The sequence below is a fragment of the Abramis brama genome (genome assembly GCF_963993115.1).
Source record: "Abramis brama genome assembly, chromosome: 3".
Classification (NCBI taxonomy): Eukaryota; Metazoa; Chordata; class Actinopteri; order Cypriniformes; family Leuciscidae; genus Abramis; species Abramis brama.
This window is the reverse complement of record NC_139965.1, coordinates 11,047,110-11,071,869: the sequence shown is the minus strand read 5'-3', so window position 1 is coordinate 11,071,869 and position 24,760 is coordinate 11,047,110. Positions and strand designations below refer to the sequence as shown.

The window sequence follows — 24,760 nt, the reverse complement described above, 5'->3', positions numbered from 1 at the left end:
GCCATAAGGTGATGCACGGGGAGGCAGTCTTTCCGTTTTCTTTTCAGTTTTGTCATTATATCTCTGTTAGAAATTAAGAGTCCAACAAAAGTGCCTTTGGTCTTCGTCTTTAATCAGGCATATGGATGAACAATGAACTGGAGAGACAATAGCTCAGCTCCCAAAACTCTAGATATGGAATAAATAGTAAAAGTATAAGGGGAGTCTTACCACTTCAACCAATAGAACCATACTGTACATTACATCATATCATTTCAAATAAACGTTGTATAACAAATCTATAAATGGTCAGTTTCCGGCTAGATATCTTTCTGTGCCTGTCCAGTAAGGCCTTCAGTGTATAACATAGGGAGATTTCACCAGCCGAACACTGGAGACCACATTAATGGATAACAGATGTGGACACATTACATTCATACAAAGGAATCCTTATACTGCATGCACATCATATGCAAGCTTTTGGACTAAGCTGAGATTTCAGATACCGGTAGTTAAACTAGAATCTCCCTTTGACCTGTCTCCTTATGTTTAATTATTATTCTCCCTCTTTTTAAAGTAAAGTCAGTACTTGTTATTCTTCCTTTTTTTATTTTCCCCTGTTTACTCCTACCTTTTTTTTTTCTTTTTTTTTTTTTAAGATTCAGTGTCTCACATAGCCACATCAAATGTTCCCTCTGCTGGTCATTTTGTTTTTAGGCTTCTTTCCCCATTTTTGGAGGGTTGTCCTATAGTATCTCTGGTTATTCTACAGGTGTTGATGCCATTATAATCTTAATTATCAGTTAGTATACCTTACTAACCCCAGCTTGCATCTATTCTTAACTAGTTTTCAGCAAGATGGTCAGACATTTATTAAGATATTTGATTAGTCTTTCTCAGGTATTTTAAAAATGCAGTTCCTATATTACAGGTCCACTGGTGGGGATGACAGTTACAAATAAAATCACAAACAAAAAAAAGATTACAAAAAAAAAGTGTTATTCAAAGTGTATGTTGTAAATGGTTACTCACTTTCTGGTTTATAAGCTAGCCAGAACTAAAAAAAAGGTGAACTCTTTCTCTCTGTCTCCCTCCTTTCCTTCCTCACATGCGCACACACACACACACACACACACACACACACACACACACACACACACGCACTCACGCACGCACGCACGCACGCACGCACACACGCAGTCTCACTTTCTTCTTGCTGCCCTTCCTCTCTCTATCAGAGGCAGCCCCTCCTTTCTGCCTCTCTTTGTCATATCACAGTCACCATTTACTTTTGCTATATGAGAGAGAAACAAATGTTCTTTCATAATTGTAGTTTCTCTTTATAAATGAATATTGTTCTTTTTCAAACAGTCCTAATCTGTGCATTTGACGTGCACACACTTTTACTCGTTATTTTTTCTTGTAACAATGAAGAGAAAAAGCCGAATTATTGTTCAGGAAAGGCTGTTTTTCTATTCCTCTTTAGTGCAGGTTTCTAATTTTAATGGCTCAAATAAATAAATACATTTTTTTGTTTCTTTTTTGTTTAAGATTTTCTCCCCGTTTCCCCTCCTGCCCCTCCTACTTGTCCATCGTTGCGACATTCTCAGTTGTTACTGACTGTTTTTTTGGGGGGTTTTTTGACAACTGACTGCTCTTCTGTCTTTTTCATGAATTTCTACCCACATATGACTGGTATGGTTGGGGTTGCTCCACAAAACTACCACTACCACCAGTTTTTCCAGTGTCCAATTATCTACCTGTGCTGGTCTGATTTCTCCTCCCTGTCCGACTTTTAACGATTGTGTCACTTTCCCACTGTTCTGGCCTTGAGCTCACTACCATATTCACGTTCCTCAAAATTTTGGCTCCTCCCAAATCCCAAGCCAAGTGTACCACACATTTCTTTTCAGGTATGGGATGCACAATGGATTTAGCTTTATTTCTGATTTAGTCAGCAATGAATCCAAAAGGATAGTTTTGGGAAGGTCAAATCTGTTCAAGTGTGGTCTTAGGGCTTCAAGGGTTATCTGTCTTTTGATCGCCTCAAGTTGATTCAGATTTGTGATTTTTGTCAATTTTTGGAAGAATGCATTTTCCTTTTGAGCCGTCAATTCTTGTCTCTGCCCTTCATCATTTATGAATAATTTTTCTAACCAAAAATGATTTTTGATGCCTTTGGTTTATCTTAATGCCTATTGATGGAAAATGTAAAGTTGCGATTTTCTAGGCTGATATGGCTAGGAACGATACTCTCATTCATGCGCAATATTCAAGAGACTTTGCTGCCGTACCATGAGTCCAGCAGGTGCAATGATATGACGCAGCGCCTGAAAATAGATCTAATAGGTTAGACCATAGATATCATATAATAAAGGCTAGATGTCTCATGCGCGCTGCTGGCCAATGGAGGTCGATGTCTGCATGTGGCGGCCATCTTGCCACAGACAGCTCGTTCACTCGTTTAATGGTGCATGTACTTTTAAATAACCATAACTTGCTCAATTTCTACCGATTTTCAAACGGTTTGGTTTGTTATAAACGTCAGAGATGTAGTTATGACACTGCATACATATGAATAATTATAACATACATGTTCAAGCATTCTGAATTATAGCCACGTTAATAACGTTTGTAAGAAATCAAACCGTTTGTAAATCCGTCAAGATTTCAACGAGATAAGAGGATTTGTGTGCGTGCTGATCACTCACCTTACATTAAGCCTGCCTGTGACAAGATGGCCGAACGGTGATGCCGGAAGTGACTGCGTCATAAGACATCTAGCGTTTATATATGATATCTATGGGTTAGACAAACTTACGAGCTGGGGACTATTTTCAGGTGCTGCGTCATATCATTACGCCTGCTGGCACGATGTAACTACAGAAGAGTCAAGTTTTAAATAGGAAAAATATCAAAACTCTTTGGTCATTTTTTTTGAGAGAGATGCTACTGGTCTTGTCCAATTCAATGATCTATGCTAAGCTATGCTAAAAGTGGTACCGCCAGACCCGGAGATCGGCTGAATGGATTTGAAAACGGTAAAACTCAACTGTTTAACTCTGGGGGAGTTGTAAAATGAGCCTATTTCCAAAAAAAGTGGAGTATCCCTTTAAAGGGATAGTTCACCCAAAAATGAAGTTTCTGTCATTAATTACTCACCCTCATGCCATTCCAAACCCATAAGACCACTGTGTGTGATGTAAATGCTGGAGAATAAACCATCAGTTCTCACCTGAATGAGCATCAAAACAGATGGAATGAATGGAAAAGCTTCATATCTGTTTCTTCTGCTTTTAGTGCTGATGTCCCTCGGTCACTCTGGACTCAGTCAAGGTACTGAAGTACTGCAGTAAATTATTATTAATTTTGAACTAATGTGAATTGTGTATTTTTGTAGTGTGCATTGTGAATGAAAATGAGAAAATTATCTAGTTGAACTGTATTGTAAATAACATTAATAGGAATATTAATTTCATGGTATCATAACTTGACTAGTCTTATTGAAAATGTATTTAATTGTGTACAGTAAATATTGTAAATGTTGGACAAGCTGCAATTTGAACATGCTTCTGATTAATTCAAAGAGCAAAGCATACATGTGGACTAAATATAAATATAAATATTTTGTTTTAGTTTTAACAATACATTTATTTATTTATTTATTTATAATGTAATCATCAACACAAGCAAACTAAATATGTTATTTAATGCAGTCTTTTTCTCAAAGTTTTGAGTTCATGACACTGATCTTGATACTGAAATACTTTTTTTAATTTTATCACCTGCAGGGACGGAGAATCAAGATCAGCCTCAGACAGTCACTCTCACATGTGAGATACAGAGAGAAGACATTCAGTGGACATACAGATGGTTTAAAGATGGTTCAGAGATCTCACACACAGAGAGAGTCATCGACATCAACATCATATCTGTGTCTACTGGTGGTCAGTACAGATGTGAAGCAACGAGATCATACATCAGTGCTGGTGTTACAGTGACTGTATCAGGTGAGTGTTCATATTCAACTGTGTTACTCATTTAAAATCCACATTTGTGGTTCAGCACTTTTCTTATATTCTTCTGTATCAGCCACATCTGTTCTTAAGACAACTGAAGCAGTTCACTTTAGTCATTATTCTCTCAGATGCAGAACTGCTTGCTGAATAAAGCTCAGTATCTGTTTTCTGCTCATTTCTTTAAAGCCCCATTATGCTTTTTCAATATTACCTGTCATGCAGTGATGTTGCTGTTTATGAATGTAAAAGGTCTGCAAAATTGTAAAGATCAAAGTGCAGATAAATAAAGTTATTGTCTCCTAAAAGAATAGATTCTGAACTGCAGAAACGAGTTGTCAGTGTTTCCAGTCTCTCTTCCGTAACTTATCTACGCAACAAAGTAACTAATTTGCATAATACCAGACTATGATCTTCATTATCTGCCCGTGAACAAAGTCTGATTTGACACTCAAACACTTTAGGTCAGGGGTCAGGAACCTTTTTGACTAAAGAGACATTTTTATTCTACTTTGCTAGAACTGCATCATAGCTCATTACCATAAAGCTGACCTGACTTCAACTCTCTTGACTTCAACTCATATTACATTCTCTGTAATATGTAATGTTCTTGCAGTTAACCATTAGCAATAGCATAGCACATGAGCTAATGTATTTATCACTGCAACAGTCACTGCCTTTAAAGCAATGCCACATATCATCAGTGTGTGTTGGTCTTCTCCTGACTGAAGCACAGACTCTCTTCAGCACAACGGTGACCCACAAAACTCACACAACAGAAACACTTTAATTCCCAACAGAACTTTAAACACTAACAGATCTCTCAAGATCTCAGCGTCTTCACTTATTACAATCCAATTTGACTATTTCTTTCAAACAAAAGTTCTTGTTGAATTTACACAAGTTTAGTTGTTGATGTTTTATTGAAAATAATAAAGATGTTACCATTATGGTCATCAGTGTTTGCTTTAGTTGGGCTCTTGACTTTTTTAACATACATTTTTCTCTGGCTGTTTTAACTTTGAGTTTCTAAAGCACATTTGTTATGGCAAAAATTGCAAGAGAAAATCTGAACAGATGATCATGTAGACATGCAGTGGTCTGATTCACTGATCTCGTCCTATTATATTGTTTTATTATGCAAGTTATTAATTTCACATTGACTTCGGGATGATGAAAGTTGTGCTAAAATGCAGCTCGCTTCAGTGTTTTGGCCTATAAGTGATGTCATACCTGCACCTCTCTAGTGTCAGCTGTCCCTTTGCACCATCTGGTGGTGATTTTACAAATTATTTTGTAATAATTATTAATTATTATGTTTTTGTAATTTTACATACATTTCTATGTTAAGACAACAGAAAAGTTACTGTATGAATAATACAGTAATTTGTATAAAAAATGAGAATGAATGTAATTTGTCATTAATGGTATAACGGGCTCCAGTAAGAGCTGTGTGTGTAAACCTCTCTCTCCTGATCTGAAGAGGTGCGCTAGCTACTGACAGTCGAGGCCGCCGTGTTTAGCGTCCTTGTTAGCGCGCCGCCTCCCTCGGCGGAGACTAAAAGTTACAATTGTTGTAAAAGTTACAAATGCTAGAAACCACATATAATAAAGACACGTTTTGAAAATATGCGACCCGAAAAGTAGCTCAATTCCAAGGAAGAAAACGTGGATTTGCCAACTCTTCATGCAGCGGCGGCTCTGTGTGCTAGAAGAGACTATATCCTTGCACTGGGTGGGAATTCCTTTAGTTCGAATATTTAAAATCTTCATATTATGCCATTTAAATTTCTGCATATTTCAACAAAGAATGTATGATTATATGATTGTATGATACATTAGGAGAATAAATTTGTTACGAAACATTGAACGCAGCAGAACTGCTTTGGCGAGCAGAACTTTTGATTCTTTTCTATTTTTTTCCACAAAATAGTTCTTTCAGATTCATGAGAAAACATTAAAGGGATACTTCAGGATTTAGCATTAAGCTTTGTATTAGTAGAAAACCTGTAGTATTTTCGAATTACCGTGCTTTCCACCCTCATATCCCCCTGAGAGGAGAGATTTATGTATTTTTTGTCTGGAAAAAATCCTCCGATGACGCAAAAATCGTCATATTGCGTCATCGGAGGATTTTCTGGCCAGAGGCTAAAGACTACAGCCAGTAGGAGGAGCTGTCCCACATGTTTTCAACCCGCCCATAGGAGGTGGGATCTCACTCACAATGTACACATAGTTCAGCCCTTTGGAAGCTAAGCTAGCAGGCTCTTGTTCTGTGGAGAAAACTGAGTAGTAGGAGAAAGCTGAATGGGTTACCATCCTCTTTTTCCCTGACATGTCCGGCGGGCGAGATCGTTCAAAATGTCCGGGATTCGGGATTTGCTTTCTGCTTTCTGCGGTCGCCATTCATTCTTTACATGCACACCTTTTGTTTCAATCTAGCTGAACTCATTCCGATTGGTGAATCTGAATGTAGTGTTTACATGAACGCTAAACGCAAAAGCCGAATCCCGGACATTTTAGGCGATCTCGAAATCCCTGGCAAACTCATCACGGAGTCTCAATAGTAGCCTAGCCTTGTTGTTTTCAACTGCGCTCTCTAACCGGTAGGCGTGTCTTGGGTGTGGCCTCCTAGGGCAGCGAAGCAAGTGCATTCTGGGAGTTGTTGTCTTTCATCCACATGAGCCAAAAATACATTTTCTGGATTTTCTCAGTCTAGAAAGCTCCAAATTCAAAAATTTCTTCACATTTCTTCTACATAAATGACCTATTTTAAATACACATTCATCTTTCCAGAGGTGAAGTATCCCTTTAAGAAACATACAATTTGCCCCTGATTCAAGTCAACTGCTTGGTTCATGCAGAGTAACTGGAGTGTTAGAAGGGATAGTTCACCCAAAAATTTAAATTAACCCATGATTTACTCCATCTTACTCTAATACTCTTCTCTTTACTTAAGCCATCCTAGGTGTATATGTGTAATAAAGGCCTTCTGAAGTGAAGTGAAGCGATGCGTTCGTGTAAGAAAAATTTCCATATTAAATACTTTGTCGACTAAAATAACTAGTTTCCGGCAGACGGCCGTACGCATGTCGACTTACGCCAGAAGAGTAACACTTGACGATGTATGACGTAGATGTAGGAGTAGCGTAAGCTTCCAGTTCAAGTTCAATTGTTACTCTTTTGGCGTAAATCGATGCGTACGGCCGTCTGCCGGAAGCTAGTTCATTTTGTCGATAAAGTTTTAAATAATTTGTGACCTTACATGCATGTAAACCTGTTGTAGGAGACTCCAAAACTAAATTAGGAACCTTAAAAATAGCATAATGGGGTATTTTAGTGTGAAACGGGACACATGCAATGATTCAAAGGTTTTCCTTCATGTTTTTCACGTACAGATGTTAGTACAGTAGACTACAGTTCTTTACCAATACATATTTTTTTGTTTTGTTTTGTCAAAAACACAAACTAGGTCTTTAATATTATGGTGTTTTTCACATAAGGACATTTTGAGCTCATAACACACATTTTCAATGTTTACTTCTGTTTCTCAGTGAAACCTGTAGTGACGGTGAAGCCAGATCAGCGTGTGTTCAGAGGAGAGAGAGTCACTCTCACATGTGACATACAGAGAGGAGGAGACATTCAGTGGAGATACAGATGGTTTAGAGATGATTTAGACAATCCAGACAGCACTGAGGGAGACACCAAAATCATATCTGTGTCTGATGGTGATAAATACAGATGTGAAGCAACGAGATCAGACATCAGTGCTGGTGTTACACTGACTGTATCAGGTGAGTGTTCATATTCACATCTGTTTTAATCTGTTCAGTATTCGTGGTTCAACACTTTTCTTATATTCTTCTGAATCAGCCAAGAGGACTGAAGTAATTCACCTTTAGTCATTATTCTGTCAGATGCACAACGACATAAAGTGTATCTTTATAAGACAGATAATGTGTTATCAGTGATTTTGAGAGTGAAAACTGCATTTCATAACTGAAGTGACTTTATAGAGTTTATAACTCTCAGGACTCACATCAATATTTTAAAGTCACAATGAAACAGAAGTAGTGAAATAACTTTATGGCAGGGCCTTGTTTCTATGCTTCAACTGTCACTGTTTATTGATTGTATTAAGAAATGTGAATTTTCCACTCAAGAACAGAGGAAGATCTGAATGTGAGCTTGTGATCAGTTGTAAGAAACATTTAGGGCCCTATCTTGCACCCAGCGCAATTGACTTTGTACACCGACGCATGTTTCATTCCTATTTTGCACCCGCGCACAGCGCGCTTTTCCCTCCACAGAAGCACGTCGCGGTTCAGCGCAAAAAAGGAGGCGTGTTCCGGTGCAAACAGTCCCTGGTGCTATTTTACTGTTCCATAAAACAATTGCGCCACTGGCCAGAAAAAACCTAGTCTAAAGACAGTGGCGCGTTGCGCGTTGTTCATTATGCTATTTTAAGGGCGCGTGCTTGACCATAATGTATAGCGTGCACAACGCGCATACACTTTGATTCTCTAATCTACACAGAAGCAGCAGTTTTCATTTTTGCAAATCATATTATTACAAACGATAGATCGATAGATCGATAGATAGATAGATAGATAGATAGATAGATAGATAGATAGATAGATAGATAGATAATTTATTATAAAAGCATACATCTAGCTTACACATGTACCCACATTATTATTACTCTCCTCGGCTGTGAACCGCTCCTGGCGCGCGTCTGGCAAATCCGCCGTTATAATAGCAATACGCCAAGGAAAAAGCGCGTCTGCTCTTAAAGGGAATGTGAGATGTCGCTCTGATTGGTTTATTTCACGTTACGCTCAAACCACACCTATGAATAATGAAGCTACTTCAGACCAACCCCTTTTAGATTTGCGCCGGGCGCAAGAGCCATTTATCCCGCCGGGAAAATAGCAACAGCGCCGAGACCCGCCCACAAAGTTACTTGCGCTTTGCGCTTTGACACTTGCGTTTCAGATCGTTAAAATAGGGCCCGTAGAGTTTAAGTGGACTAAATTGCATATAGACTTATATATATAATATATATATATCTGTGTGGACAGATCAGCACTGGACAATATAGATATGATGTGATTCAGTGAGACGGTCATTCTGCACTGCACAACTTGTGTTTGTTGCATGTTTTTGTGAATTTTTCCTATTTATTTTAATATCATGTAAATTGTGACATTCCAGTTTTAAAGAAGTCTCCATCTTTCATATTTACTTTAGTCACTGCGTTCGGATTCATCAATCAGAATGAATTAATTCAAACTGAAGCAAAAAGTGTCCATGTAAACGTAGCTGAAACGTAGTGTTATACATGAACGCTAAAAATGTGATGCATATACAGTACCAGTCAAAAGTTTGGAAACACTACTATTTTTAATGCTTTTGAAAGAAGTCTCTTATGCTCATCAAGCCTGCAGTTAAAAACAAAAACAAAAAAACAAAAAAAACAGTAATATTATGAAATATTATTACAATTTAAAATAATGGTTCTCTTTTTTAATATACTTTAAAATGTAATTTATTTTTGTGATGCAAAGCTGAATTTTCATCAGCAATTACTCCAGTCTTTGGTGTCTTATGATCCTTCAGAAATCATTCTAATATGATGATTTATGATCAATGTTGGAAACAGTTGTGCTGCTTAATATTTTTTTATAACCTGAGATACTTTTTTCAGGATTATTTGATGAATAAAAAGTTAAAAAGAACTGTATTTATTTAGAATAGAAATCTTTTGTAACAATATACACTAGGCTACCGTTCAAAAGTTTGGGAACAATAACAATTTTTTTTTTAAAGAAATTAGTACTTTAATTCAACAAGAATGCGTTAAATTGATAAAAAGGTGATGGTAACGATTTATATTGTTAGAAATGTTTTTATTTTGAATAAATGCTGTTTTTATGAATAAATGCTGTTAACGTTTTACTCATCAATGAACCTGAAAAAAGTATTCCAAAAAAATATATTAAACAGCACAACTGTTTCCATCATTGATAATAACTGAGTATCAAATTATCGTATTAGAATGATTTCTGAAGGATCATAAGACACCAAAGACTGGAGTACTTGCTGATGAAAATTCAGCTTTGCATCACAAAAATAAATTACATTTTAAAGTATATTAAAAAAGAGAAGCATTATTTTAAATTGTAATAATATTTCATAATATTACTGTTTTTTTTTTGTTTTTTTTTACTGCAGGCTTGATGAGCATAAGAGACTTCTTGCAAAAGCATTAAAAATAGTAGTGTTTCCAAACTTTTGACTGGTACTGTATATATACAAGAAAAACAAACTGGGCTCACCTGGACCACGAAACACAACAAACTGTTCCAGCCAATAACCGTCAAGAAGGATTTGGGGTGGGGTTTGGGGGGTTAGTGCGTGGATGAGGAGGAGGGAGGGTCTAGCTAGCCTCCGTTTTGTTTGACAGTACTTCGAACAGCAACAAGAAGTGACATCACCCAACATCACTTAGAGCACCTTTAAAAAAAGGTTTGAATGATATAATATCTCCTTTAAAATAGACTATTGTTTGTGATGCATTATGACAGTCGAGCTTCAGAAACAGTGATCAAATGATCAAGAAAAGAGAAAAAGGATGGCAAATTGTTTCATTGGTAAAGAATGCTTAGTAGGCAAACAACAAGGGAATTAAAGAAATATGCACTATTAGAAAGATGAAAAGTGACATCTCTAATTGTCACTCTAATTTAAACATATTTAAATAAAAATGTTCCACAGAATGTAGATGAAATGTAGTTAAAAATGTAGAAGAAATTCCACATTTATGTGTTGTTTAAAAATTAACACAACTTCGGAATTTACAGCGTTTAACACAGTGTGTGTAGGAGACTGATGTGCTTAACACACTTAACGTGTTATTTTTTATTAAATGCTTTATGTAAATTATCTAGTTGAACTGAACATAATCCAGTCAGTCCATATAGTCTGTTAATGACATTGATTTGCCATTTCGTTTTTACTTACGTAAATAAAACATCATATACAATATTCATACTTCATTATGCTAATCAACTACCCTCGCTGACTGCTAGTAAGATTTTAAAATCATCTATTTACTTATATTTATTTACAAAAATTATTATATTTTTGGCTGATGTTTAATACTGGTTTAAAAGCGTGGTCACAGTGATTTCATTTCGACCGCTGGCCCCCTATAGGAAATATAAATGCCTGCCCAATTCCTGGCACCGCTGTCTTCACATGCTAATGGAGATATTGTAAATCTGAGTTCCCTTTCGATTCGGTTCACTGTCTTTGGCATTGCGTTTGCTAAAGCTTATGGGGAAACCCCTTCCTCCAAATACTACTGAAGCCTTCACACTTCACAGCAGTAACACTGGCCCATGCCATTCAAGCACGCAAAATATTAAGCTGTGTTTGGACGTCATCCATTCAAGATCTTTTCCTTCAGCCAGCCTTCTGAAAGAAGCTAGAAGCTAGAAGCTAGCCTATCATCAAGACTACTCACCGTGATCTACATGCTGCAGTGGAAAAAGCCTTCTCTTCCCCTGCTGTGTTCTGGTGAGCTTCAGACAAGGATGACCTGTCGCGATTGCCTCTCCTGCACAGAGCCAATCAAACCTTCTGATGGCTACGAGTCGTGTGTATTCTGCCTGCCTGGGCCATTACACTTGCAATCATCTCTATATACAGTGACGGGGTGATTAGGATCACAGATATTTTCAGAGTTCATTATCTATATCCTCCAGACATGTTCAGTTCATTTATGAACTTATACTCTTCAGATTATCTGCAGATGAATGAAACCGTCAGTGTAGAAAACAAGCCTTGAGACTTGATCATTTGTCCTCAGTCAGACCGAGGTCAGGATAGAAATGATGTTACAGTAACTTATCAGCGCTGGTTCTCGTGTCTGAGATGGTCTCGTGCTCTGCGGCTGAACTTCGAACTTCAGACCACTGTCCTGCGTTTCACTCATAGCCGAAAGATGCTACGACGCGACTGACCCATAAACAAACAGTGCACAGCTCTGAGAACATTTTATCATCAAGATTAGTTAAATTAATTATCTTTAGGAATATAGTTGTGTGTTTTTTTTATGCAAGGCGTTACAATCACGCGAAAAGACAGGTGCGACACTCTCATTTAACTTAGGTGAGTCACATTGCGTCTCTGTATGTTCTTTTGCATTACATAAAATGATTTAAAGCATATAAATGATTTTATAGATACAATTAAACATACACAAACCTGAATTTCAGAGAGGAAATGCACCAATTCTGCGACGCTGAGAAGAGAGAACTGTTCTTGAGACTGAAGAGAGTTCAAACGCCCGCGCTCACTCAACCGCATTGTTTTAACTGAGTAAAATAATTAAATTTCTTAAGTGTGTGTTAAATATTAATAATATTGATTTGAATTAAGTAATATTTGTGGTTCTTGAAACGGATCAGTTTAATTCTCCATTCTCAAATATTTTGATGGAAATTTCACAAATATATTAAGTGTATATTTAAATGAATAATTGGTTAGTCAAATACTAAATTCTTTTAGTGAAAAATAAATAAATAAACATAACTGTAAATTTCAGACAAAATGAACTGTTGGATTTTTAGTCAATCATTTTGGTATGTTCAACTCAAACTATCAAGTAAATTATATATATATATATATATATATATATATATATAATAATAATATTATTATTATTATTATTATTATTATTATTATTATTATATATATATATATATATATTTTTAAGTTAATGAAGTTAATTATTACTGTGATATTTACAAAGCCACTGATTATTATTTTTTTTTATTTTTTTTTTAGCGCAATTTTCCACCGGACAAAATTGCGCTTGTTAACTCATGATTTCTGTTCTGTCTGTGCGCACCAATCTTGCACTTCTATCTACTCCTCAACCAGACCACCTAGAGACTTCGGGTTTTCGGCATTATGTTAAGGAAGGTCTAATCTCGGGAACGCACAAAAAAAAATCTCTTAAGCCTGTTTTATACTTCTGCGTCGAACTGCCGCCGTAGCTACGTCGTAGGCTGTGTGTAGCGCGCAGGGGCGTAGCAAGCTTTTCAAAAGTGCGGGGGATGGATGTGGTTTGTTTATTAATAGTCTCAGCCTCAGACGTCACGCCCACGGAACGTTGGCTAAACGTCTGATGCATATGGTACACTTAATTGGAAACACTTCAGGAATGTCGAAGTCGTCATTTGATTGGTTGAATTTTATCGGATTTCCGGGGGGCGCGAGTGTCGCGTTTATTTTCGGTCCGCCGGGAAACAAAGCGCAGACGTGTGATTGCGGAAGAAAAACTGTTGTGTTTACATGAGTGACAATGAGCATTTATCAAGATCAGCTAAAAGATGTGGTAATGCAGACGCCATTGTTATACGTGCACGAACAGATCAATGACTTACTGCTTGTTTTCTTCTCCTTCTTTGATTTTCTATGCTGACTGACTTGTTGCACGCCGGTCTGTTGTTGTGGGGACATTTCCACGCCCCGAAACGTGACGCTGAACGAAACGAACTGTAATTGGTTGTTTGACATGTCGGTCAAACGGCCTTATGGGCGGGCCTTGGCCAAAGAAAGCTGCTATGAATTCCAGACCTTCAGCCGTCAGTCTGAAGGTCTGGCTACGCGAGACTAGTTTATTAACAATAAAAACGATGACTACAATGACAGAAGGGTACAAAAGGTATAACATACAAGATATAAAAAGCTTCCCATTTAAATGAGTGATACTAGAAAAGTATAAAAACACACACACGGAAAATAAGTCAAAACTCAGTTGTGAAAATACACTACTGTAGACTTGCTAAAGAATCAGAATCAGAAATACTTTAATAATCTTTAATATATATATATACTACTGGTCAAAAGTTTTAGATCAGTAAGATTTTTTTTAAATGTTTTAAAAAGAAGTCTCTTCTGCTCACCAAGGCTGCATTTATTTGATAAAAAAGTAATATTGTGAAATATTATGACAATTTAAAATTACTGTTTTCTATTTTAATATATTTTAAAATGTAATTTATTCCTCAGATGAAAGCTGAATTTTCAGCATCATTACTCCAGTCTTCAGTGTCACATGATCCTTTAGAAATCACTCTAATATGATGATTTGATGTAAAAAAAAAAAAAAAAAAAATTAATTATTATTTTCAATGTTGAAAACAGATGTGTACAATTTTTTTCAAAATTATTTGATGAATAGAAAGTTCAAAAGAACAGCATTTATTTAAAATAGGATATTTTCTAACATTATAAATGTCTTTACTGTAACTTTTGATCAGTTTAACTCATCCTTGATGAATAAAAGTATTGATTTATTTTATTTCTTTCCCCCAAAAATAAAATAAAAATTCTTACTGACCCCAAACTTTTGAAGGGTAGTGTTTAATGTTACAAAAGCTTTCCATTTCAGATAAATGCTGTTCTTTTGAACTTTCTATTCATCATAGCATCATGAAATAAAAATGTAAAAAACTGTTTTCTCATTGATAATAATCGTTTATTGAGCATCAAACCATCATATTAGAATGATTTCTGAAGGATCATGTGACACTGAAGACTGGAGTCAGGGCCTGAATTTCATTTTGGAAAATGGGGGGGGGGAAATCCCCCCTTAGGTGATTCTTATGGGGGGGATTTTTAATTTGAGGGGGGAGTTTAGACTTTTTTTTTTATCACATTTATCTCGCCTAAATGTATGCTCACTCATTGTATTTTTACAATTGGGTAATTTTGTTCTAAAGAATTTACACAACACAAGGAAGCTTAATTTCAATCTTTGAATTAAATTGAAAAAAGTAGCACAAATAAATAGCCTACAATAGAATAAAGATACCAATAAAGAGAAATAAAGAGAAAAGTTTTTGCTTAGGTCTAACACTATACTAAATACTAAATAAATTCCACTAGAAACAAACCTTGTTGTATTATTTTATTTTAATTTAATACTGTGAAGCTGCTTTGATACAATCTGTATTGTGAAAAGCGCTATACAAATATACTTGACTTGACTTACTACAGAGACTGAATAAAGTGATCAAATGTAAAATAACACTGGGTAGTATTTTAGTCCTGACTAAATTAAATACATAGGCTATTAATCCTGATTCCTTAAAATGAAAGCTATGTTTTGTTTGACAACCAAATTAATGACAGACACATATGGCTGCTGTCACTGTAAGAGCTCGTGCACGGATCCTGTTTTCATTATACGGTCATGTGCGATTTATGCTTAAGACAAAACCGACTGTGTTTAGAGGATACTCACCAAGACCGAAAATTGACATAATTTTTGCATGTTTTTGACTGTTAAAGCGATATAATCCACGAAAAATAACTTTTGTTACTTTTGTTAAACACTCATTCAAAGTACCTGGAAAAGGGAGATGTAAATAACCATAACAATAAGTTCCCGCCTCCTCAGCACGAGCTGACCGATAAATCTAACACACCAAGAGAGGCGGGACTTAAGGCAGAACAGCCAATCATCAGCCGGTCACACTCAAAGCCGGTGTCATGTTTGAGAGGAGGCAGCCGCAGCGAGCGCTGACACAGAGCGGCCAGAGAAACGGAGGAGCGACGCTAGTAAGGCGTTTGTGCAAAACTGTGGAAAAACTGCAGAAAAAGTGCGGGTGTTGAACCCTCTCACCGGGAAAAGTGTGGGTGTTAAAACACCCACATCCCCCACGGGTGCGCGCGTACCCTACGGCGTACCCTGACGTGCACCTCTCCAAAAATGTAACAACGCGTCAATTCTACGCGGACACAAGCGCGGTGATTGGTCTGCCAGAACCCCTCCCTCGGGGTTTCACATGCTCCCTAGGTGCGCGTCAACGCGGACAACGACACAGAAGTATAAATTAAAACCAACACGTTTCCTACGGCGTATAGGCTCCGGCGTAGGTCCGACGCAGAAGTATAATGAGGCCTTTAGTGTTGTGATCCCATGAGGTGAGAAAATTGCGCTAAAACACTCACCGAGTTTTTATTACTTGTTTTTTTTTATTTTTTTTTTGAGTGTTACCATCCCAAACCCTGAACTCTAAAGCTTTCTCACTCGTGGTTATGGGCTCCAGAAAGGCCGCTGTGAGTAAGTTCAGTCACTCAGAGCTCATGGTGAACAACACACACACATTCTCAATCTCACAGATCCTCAAATCCTGGAGTCACCGGCTGTGTCTCATTTCGAAGGCTGAATCCTCCGGAGGTCACATTTATCTGCCGCAAACGTCATGAGGCTCTTCATCTCAGTAAACTGACCATTACATTCCCATGAGGAAACTACAACTATTCACACTTCACTAGCAATAACGCTCAGTTTTATAATGGTGACTGTCCTCAAATAAGACGTTCTTTATGACGTATGCGGCCGATAAATGTGACGTCAAGAGGACGCAGCTTCGACACGAGACACAGATCCATGAAAACAGACGCTAAGAAGCAGTGTCACCTACTAGGCAGTTGTGCAATCATTATTATTTAAATAATTTTAAAACTTTAATTTTTTTATTATTATTATTATTATTACTGATGAAATTATTGAGAAGTATATTACTTTGAACAAGAATTATATTGTTTTTTATGTTTCCAATAAAATAAAAAAAGAATTAAAAACAGTCTGTGCTTGCAAATATGGCTGAATAAGTTTATTATTTTATGTTTAGCTTTTTTGCTTCAGCATTTGTTGTATGATGATATTTATCATATTTTATCTTTAATATTAAAAAAAGTTGAGGTTATCCGCTTATCCGTAAAATTACCCCAGTCTGTCACATAACCTGTTAAAACTTTGAACCAAAAATATGCCCTGAAATTACCAGAGACTAACATTATTGATTAAATCTCTGGAATTTTCTTCTCAATCTATATTTTTGTTATTCTGTTTGGTGTCACTAGTGGGAGCAGAAAAGACAAACACACCTTCAGATCAAAATAAATTACATAGTTTTGCATAAAAAAGAATGATAAAAACAGAAGGCTAGTGAAAGATATGAGCAATAACACTATAAATGAGCTCAACACTGCATCACTGTTCACTTCCAGATAAACCGCAGCCGTTTCTGACTGTAAAGCCCCAGAGTTCAGTGTTCACTGGAGACACAGTTACTCTCAGCTGTGACGTGGGAAGCTCAACTGGATGGACGTTTCTCTGGAGGAAAGACTCAAACTGGGAATCCAGTGATGATGCAGGAACTAAAACAATCAGTTCTGTGAGCGTCTCTGATGGAGGAACATACGAGTGTACAGCACAGCAAGGAGAATACTACACACACTTCAGTAATGCAATAAAGATAACAGTGAGAGGTAAATACTTTGCTTTTATTAAAACTTTTTTTATTTTTTTTATTAAAAGGCAATGTGCTTTTTTTTTGTCTGTCCTGAATTAACAATGTTCTGTCACTTGAGTTAAACATTAATTAACAAAAGCAATTTCATTGAGTTTTGCACAAATCATCTGAAATAATTTCAGACATGTGAAATGTGTGTTTGCTCATTTCACAGAGAGACCCAAACCTGTAGTGAAGGTGAAGCCTGATGTTCGTGTGTTCAGAGGAGAGAGAGTCACTCTCACATGTGACATACAGGAGACAGGAGTCTGGAGGTACAGCTGGTATAAAGATCAAGATAACAGCAGAAGAACAGACCAGATCTATTACAGCGCAGGACAAGACCAGATCTATATAATCACATCTGTGGATCCGTCTCATGCTGGTCTGTACAGCTGTAGAGGAACTCAGACTGAAACCCCACAGTCCTCAGAGATCAGTGATGGAGTTACACTAACAGTATCAGGTGAGTGTGTTCATCATTTCATCACATCACTTTAACCTGAAGACATTGAGTAGAAAAGAGTTTACTTTGTCTCACACTCAGTCAGATTATGTTTGTTAAGAGTTTGTAATCATCTCTATATACAGTTACAGTTTGATGAGGATCACAGATCTTTTCAGAGTTCATTATCTATATCCTCCAGACATGTTCAGTTCATTCATGAGCTTCTGCTCTTCAGATTATCTGAGATGAATGAAACCGTCAGTGTAACCAGACCGAGGTTAGGATAGAAATGATGTTACAGTGACTTACAGAGCCGCAGTTTATCTGTTCTCATGGCCTGAGAGTGTCGGCAGTTTTTCAGACTAAAATACTGTAGTAAAACTGATCAGTGTGTGTTCAGAGGAGAGAGAGTCACTCTCACATGTGACGTACAGAGAGGAGGAAACATTCAGTGGAGATACAGCTGGTTTAGAGATGGAAACAATCATATGAACAGTTCAGTTTTACGGCTGATGTTTCTGATCAGTGTTTGTCTGAGATTGTGATGGAGCCAGAGCCTCAAAACACATGAGAAAAATTAATGTACTACATTGTTTTGTAAATCATTTACAAAATAGTATTCCCTGAAACAGCTGTTTGAGTCAGTTTGTATGTTTTTCTCTCTTCTCAGATTTACCCACATCTACAGTGACTGTGACACCAGACAGTCCTGTATTCACTGGAGAAACAGTCAATCTGAAGTGTGTGATAAAGTCTAATCACAGTGACTGGAGATATGAGTGGTATAAAGACAGTGTAATATTACAGACGTCTGATTATCGTTACACTGTAAACAGAGACACTCTCACTATCAGAGGAGCTACTGAGTCTGATCAGGGTCAGTACTGGTGTAAAGGACAGAGAGATGGAAGACCAAACTCATCAACATCAAGCTCTGCTGTTTCTCTCTCTGTGAAGGGTGAGTTCAACATCATTGTCCTCTTAAACTCTCTCTACTATGATCACTGTAATGAAGGTGGACTGGTTCTTTAGGTTTGGTCATCGCTATGGTGTGTCGGTAAGAACACAGAGATAGGATCTACATTTATCCACAGTCTTTTCCTTGCTCAGAGTTGCTCTCAGATCAGTCCCGAATCACTCTTAAGCTAAGACTCTTACGTAGAAGTTTTTAAGCTAAATTTGGAGTATATATATATATATAAGTTTTTTAAGATAAAGTTTTCTGAGAGGATTCTTAGAAGCTTTAAGAATACAGGCCCTGGTTTATTTTCAAACTATTTTGGGTTAATCTTAATCCAGAAATGTAGTAATTTTACTCTAAAATTTAGGTTAAAAAAACATTTAACCCAATCTGCTGCCAATCTTTTCAACCCAGCATTTTTTTTTGTGTACAGAAGTATATTATTTAACTGTATATGCTACATTGTCACATGACCTCATCACTTTGCATGTTTAAGTCTTTAATATTTTTACACTCTTAAATTATGTAAGATTTGTAAATGTTGTACAAGCTGCAATTCTGACACACAAATAGAAAATAACATACATGTATTATAGACTGTTTACATGTATGACACACTTTACCCAGTCTATAAGTTTATCAGTATATAGTCTATCAATAATTACAAACAATTTTGATGTAATCAATACAAACTTCCAACAAACTAGATCTTTCATTTTTAATACAGTGTTTTTCTCATAAGGAGGTTTTGAGTTCATAAACACTAACATTGATCATGAGACTGTGATGCTGTTTTAATCAATATTTACTCATATGTGTATTAATACAGGAAAACCTGTAGTGACGGTGAAGCCAGATCAGCGTGTGTTCAGTGGAGAGACAGTCACTCTCACATGTGACATACAGAGAGGAGACATTCAGTGGAGATACAGCTGGATTAGAGATGGAAACACTTTCTATACAACATCAACAGCAGAGTTCAGTTTCACAGCTGATGTGTCTCGCAGTGGTGAATACAGTTGTAGAGGAGAGAGATCAGACTCACACACAGACTTCAGTGATGCTCTTACACTGACTGTATCAGGTGAGTCTTCATATTCACATCTGTTTAATGATCATTTAAAATCCATATTTCAACACTTATGATCTTCTGTATCAGCCACATCTGTTCTTATAAGCAATTCACTTTTAGTCATGATTGTCTTCAGATGTCTTGTGTGTGTTGCACATTTTTATCAGGATATTTTTTAAAACATCATGTAAATTGTGACTTTCCAGTGTTATTCGTCTCCATCTTTGAGATTAACTTTAGTCACAGTCGCTATGGTTACAGGAGATATTTACTAATAGAAAAGATGAGTTTTGTGCTGAAGTCAGAGAGAATGACGAGACTCACAGATAATGATGTTAAATGAGTTCATGAAGTCTTCAGATAGTCTGATGAAGTTGATTCACTGGATTTGGTGTTCCCGTCTCAAACAATATCAAAGATGTGGGAACAGAAGGCTTTCACTTTCATGAACCACCACCACCTGGCACGGCGCCAGGATTCCAGTTTTGGATGGGCCAGATCAATAGTGGGTGGGCCTTAAATTAAAAACGTTAAATTAAAAACGTTATCCAATCACTGTTTAACCTAATAAAAAAAATGGACTAATAAAGCCTACTGTTATATTATCTGTGCGTATACATAATATAGATTTTAATAGCTTGATGCTCTTTAAAATTTTTGTTGCATTGTTAAAAGTTTCGGTGCATAGGACGACCTATATCCACGATCGCTCTCCATGGTTCTGACCAAAGAAGAGCGCTTTGGAATCTCCATTACGCATCATACCTGGGCTGCATTTCCGATAACGTTGTCTCTTAGCGCACTACGAAGACTCTTAAGGTAGGTATAACTTAACTGAAGGTGTTTTGATGATGGGAAAGGACTGTATAATTTGACTGGTCTTTAAAAGGTTGTGACCACCAAGGGGCATCGATTAGAATGCAGACAAGATGTTCCGTTTACGAGTTTTATTGAAATAAAGATTTAAAGATGTGTGTGGTTCTGAAACAGAGATACAGACATAAATCAGTAAATGTAGATTCTCTATATAAATGTCAAACAGTTATATGTCTTGCAGGTATATAATAAAACACAATCAAGAGATTAAATTATAATTTTTGTTATGACTTAAATGCAATGTTATAATAAATGCTTATTACTAAGCAAATACAAACTTAGAAAAGCAGTAGTACATCCCTGTTCAAAGATTAATTTGCTGCACATTAACTGCAACAATATACAACATACTAAATTCAGCTGAACATATAATTATGAGCTGCAGAATTACTCCTTAAATAAACGTTACACATTGTGCAATAACAAAGAACATTATTTCAATTGAGACACATAAGGCTTACAGAGCAACACCTCCATTAATTAAAAACGTTCTCAATTAAACACACGAGCAGTGCGAAGCTCCGCCATTATACGACAACGAGCAGCAACATGTCACGACATTATTATGAGGTAAAAACAACAACAAACTTCAGTATACTTACTGGTAGTTGCACGCACACAATACTTGGAACTCGTAAATAAGTACAGCAACACTATCTTAGATTATCTATATAAATATAAATATAAATATAAACTGCACAGTCTTTCGACGCCAGCGCTATCTTCCAAACGTTTCCGAAACTGAAACTGACACTGTCTGCTCCCGCGAGCCGCAGCGCTCCTGATTGGCTGATTCTCAAGCAGACAGTTTTATCTGCCTGAAAAAGGTCGTCCTTCGTCACAGAAGGTATACTACCACTAAAGGTATACCATTGCTAGGCGTCTTCAGGGCTATCATCCACTCGCGAGGCAGAGGCGCTGAAAGGCAGAGGCGCTGGCGCCCTCCAACGGCGCTGTTTTTGGTAAAACATGATTTTGACGACTTCATTAAGTTTTGTTTTGTAGAAAACTCTTTTTAAAAGATTTTAGTTTTGTATAAATTGTATCTTAATTTTGATCAATGTTTTATCAACAAATTGCCCGTATTTATTAAATAAGAAGCAAAAATATAGCAGGCAATGTAATAAGGCGCCAAGCAGCACAACTTGCATTGCACGTGAACTGGAGGGTGCCGAAACTCAGCTTGTGCCTCACAGATTTGAGAAATATAGGCTATCTATTACAGAAAGCTTGAAATGTCTACTTTTAAACGAAAATATTAAAACCAAAATAAATAGGCTATAGGCTACTCTCTGATTATCCATATGAAATGTGCATTTCTCTCTGCAGCGACACAGAAAACACCAGTTTATTACTAAACAAATAAATGTCTCCTTGCTAATTTAGACACATTCATAATCATTACTTTAACCGGTTCTTTGTGGCAAGCTTTATGCGTGCGGTCATAACGCTTATTATCCTGTACCAGCCTATTTAAGTAATTCAATTAATATAAAGGGGCGATTTGTCCACAAATGGCTTAAATTAACAACTACTAGTCGACTAGGAAAAAAAAATTTAGTCGGAGGCAGCCCTCCACATATTTTCGATCCAGCAGGCCATTCTGGGTTGAGCGAGCGACCCTGCAGAATGAGTGAGAGGAGCGGAATATTCAGAAATGCGCTCTCCACTCACGAGCTCTGATCAAACCCGAACCACTGTCTGCTGAACTTGCGCAGAAACATCAAAATAGACATAGCCAGCTTTTTTAAAACTAAACATTTAGACTATTTTAGTACAAATTATGAGCTTAATGACGATTTTTTATAATTCTTGACAAAATTAGAATAGGCCTATATTAAGATTTTTTTTTTTTTTTTTTTTATATATTTTTTTTTAGTTTTGGGTGCGCCGAAAACTAAAGCCGTGCCTGGCCCCCACGGAAGAAAATTTTGAAAAATAACCCCTGAAATGATGACTTCTGGTGAATATTGTGGAAACTAATTGATACATTTATATAAATATATTTCATACATTATAGCATATTATAATACAACTTATTAGGCCTATATATTTATAGAATAGCAAAGTAGGCCTAATCAATATACAAGACTAAACCACATAGATGTGAAATATAAAGGCTATCATTTTTACATTTCCCGCTGTTGTCACTTGTCGTCATCGTTGCTACGATACGTGACTCACCATGACTGAAACGACCAATTAAAAGGGGATTCTCTGATGATGTTCCAAGATGTTAAAAACGCTACGATCATAGACAAACAGGGGGAGAAATTAGTATCTGTTACCGCACCGTAGGGTTTTTTTTTTTTCTTAGCATACAAATGTCTTCGTTCATAGTCTGTCTGACATAGGCTATATTAGAAGCTATAATGTGTCTGTCATGGATTTGCACTGAATTTATTCTCAAAAATACGGAACAAAGTGCGTTCCGTATCAGTTCAATACGGAACAAGACTTTTATGTGTCAAATACGGAACGATTCCGTATTATACGGAACGGTTGGCAACCCTATAAGAAGTGTTATTTTAACATCAGAGTAAACCACAGGGTTCAGGGTTTCAGGTTATCCTACATTAGGATTATTAAACAACAGAAACTGAATAATCAAATGTAAAAATAAAACACTACTTAGTTTTCACTGTATGAATGAAATACTGATTCTTATTAAAGCTACAAACGTTATTCAGCCAAGAGCAGTGAGTGATTTTCTCTTTGTCTTTTGTTCATGACCCATTGCAAGCCGTTGCGATAGGCATATCACGATATATACACTTCACTTCCATCTATTCAGTAACATTAAAGTTTTTAATGAACATAAAACTTATTTCTGTATGTAATTACTTTGTGCTGCTTGCTTGTACTTTTTGATAATCTGTGAGTCTTTATAGACCAACGCTACTTTTGCGTCATCGAAGTATAACGCCCCTTTTTGGGGGAAAACAAACGGATTCCCCTGAGAACAGAACTCGCTCGCTCTAGACCTGCAAAGTTTCTTGATAGCAAAAATCGCACAAACATACACTCTCTTTGGACTATTCAGACATCTACCACTATCTCGTGGAATCACCAAGTAAGTAGCCTATTTTTTTTTGTCATTAACACACTCACATGACAAACTAGACGATGAGGCCATGTCAAGAGGAGTCGGTGGTTTACTTGGATCATATTTCACTTGATTTAAGCTATTGACAGTTTTGTTGTCGACTAGCTATAGGCTACTAGTTAGAAAGTGATTAACGATAGCTCTCACTAGGCACGCTACCTTGGCTGTTAACTGATTTTACTGTTGAAATAGTGGCAGGCTAGGACTAAAGTGGACTTGGCTGGTTTCTGCTTGTGTCTAGAAAGTGCTAGGACTTTGAAAGTTGTGAAAAGGTTTACAGTGTACGGCAAAATATGTATGGGACCTATGTATGGGGCATGTTTTTCATTGTCTCTGTTTTTAGCATCTGACATGATTGTTCTGATTACAGTGTTTGAGGGTTTCTTACTAGTATAGCTAGTCGACAACAAAACTGTCAATAGCTTAAATCAAGTGAAATATGATCCAAGTAAACCACCGACTCCTCTTGACATGGCCTCATCGTCTAGTTTGTCATACTGTGAGTGTGTTAATGACAAAAAAAATAGGCTAACGTTACTTACTTGGTGATTCCACGAGATAGTGGTAGATGTCTGAATAGTCCATATTTGGCCACTGCGTGGGGTCATTAATCCAGTTTTCGACCATTTCAAAGGGACACCTCTGTAACTCCCTATCCAGTAGCTTCTTTAAATACCGCTCATGGTCCTCGGCCGGCAAAGAGAGTGTATGTTTGTGCCATATTTGCTATCAAGAAACTTTGCAGGTCTAGAGCGAGCGAGTTCTGTTCTCAGGGCTAGGAGAATCCGTTTGTCTTCCCCCAAAAAGGGGCGTTACCCTTCGATGACGCAAAAGTAGCGTTGGTCTATACAAATGCAGCTTTGCTTTTCAGATGATTCTGTCATCGTTTTGTACCTGATTATGATTTCCAGTTCAGATTT

The 24,760-nt window shown here is 36.9% G+C and overlaps 1 protein-coding gene across 1 annotated transcript in view; it reads left to right on the top strand.

Annotated features, from left to right (window-relative positions):
- LOC311080143 (obscurin-like) overlaps positions 1–24,760 on the top strand; it is a 395,902-nt gene that overhangs the window by 10,569 nt on the left and 360,573 nt on the right. Inside the window, exons 2-8 of the mRNA XM_084109914.1 lie at positions 3,280–3,315; positions 3,771–3,989; positions 7,550–7,792; positions 17,094–17,354; positions 17,553–17,843; positions 18,496–18,783; positions 19,616–19,870. Coding sequence (XP_083966040.1) covers positions 3,280–3,315; positions 3,771–3,989; positions 7,550–7,792; positions 17,094–17,354; positions 17,553–17,843; positions 18,496–18,783; positions 19,616–19,870 — 1,593 coding nt within the window. The remainder of the gene's footprint in view (positions 1–3,279; positions 3,316–3,770; positions 3,990–7,549; positions 7,793–17,093; positions 17,355–17,552; positions 17,844–18,495; positions 18,784–19,615; positions 19,871–24,760) is intronic.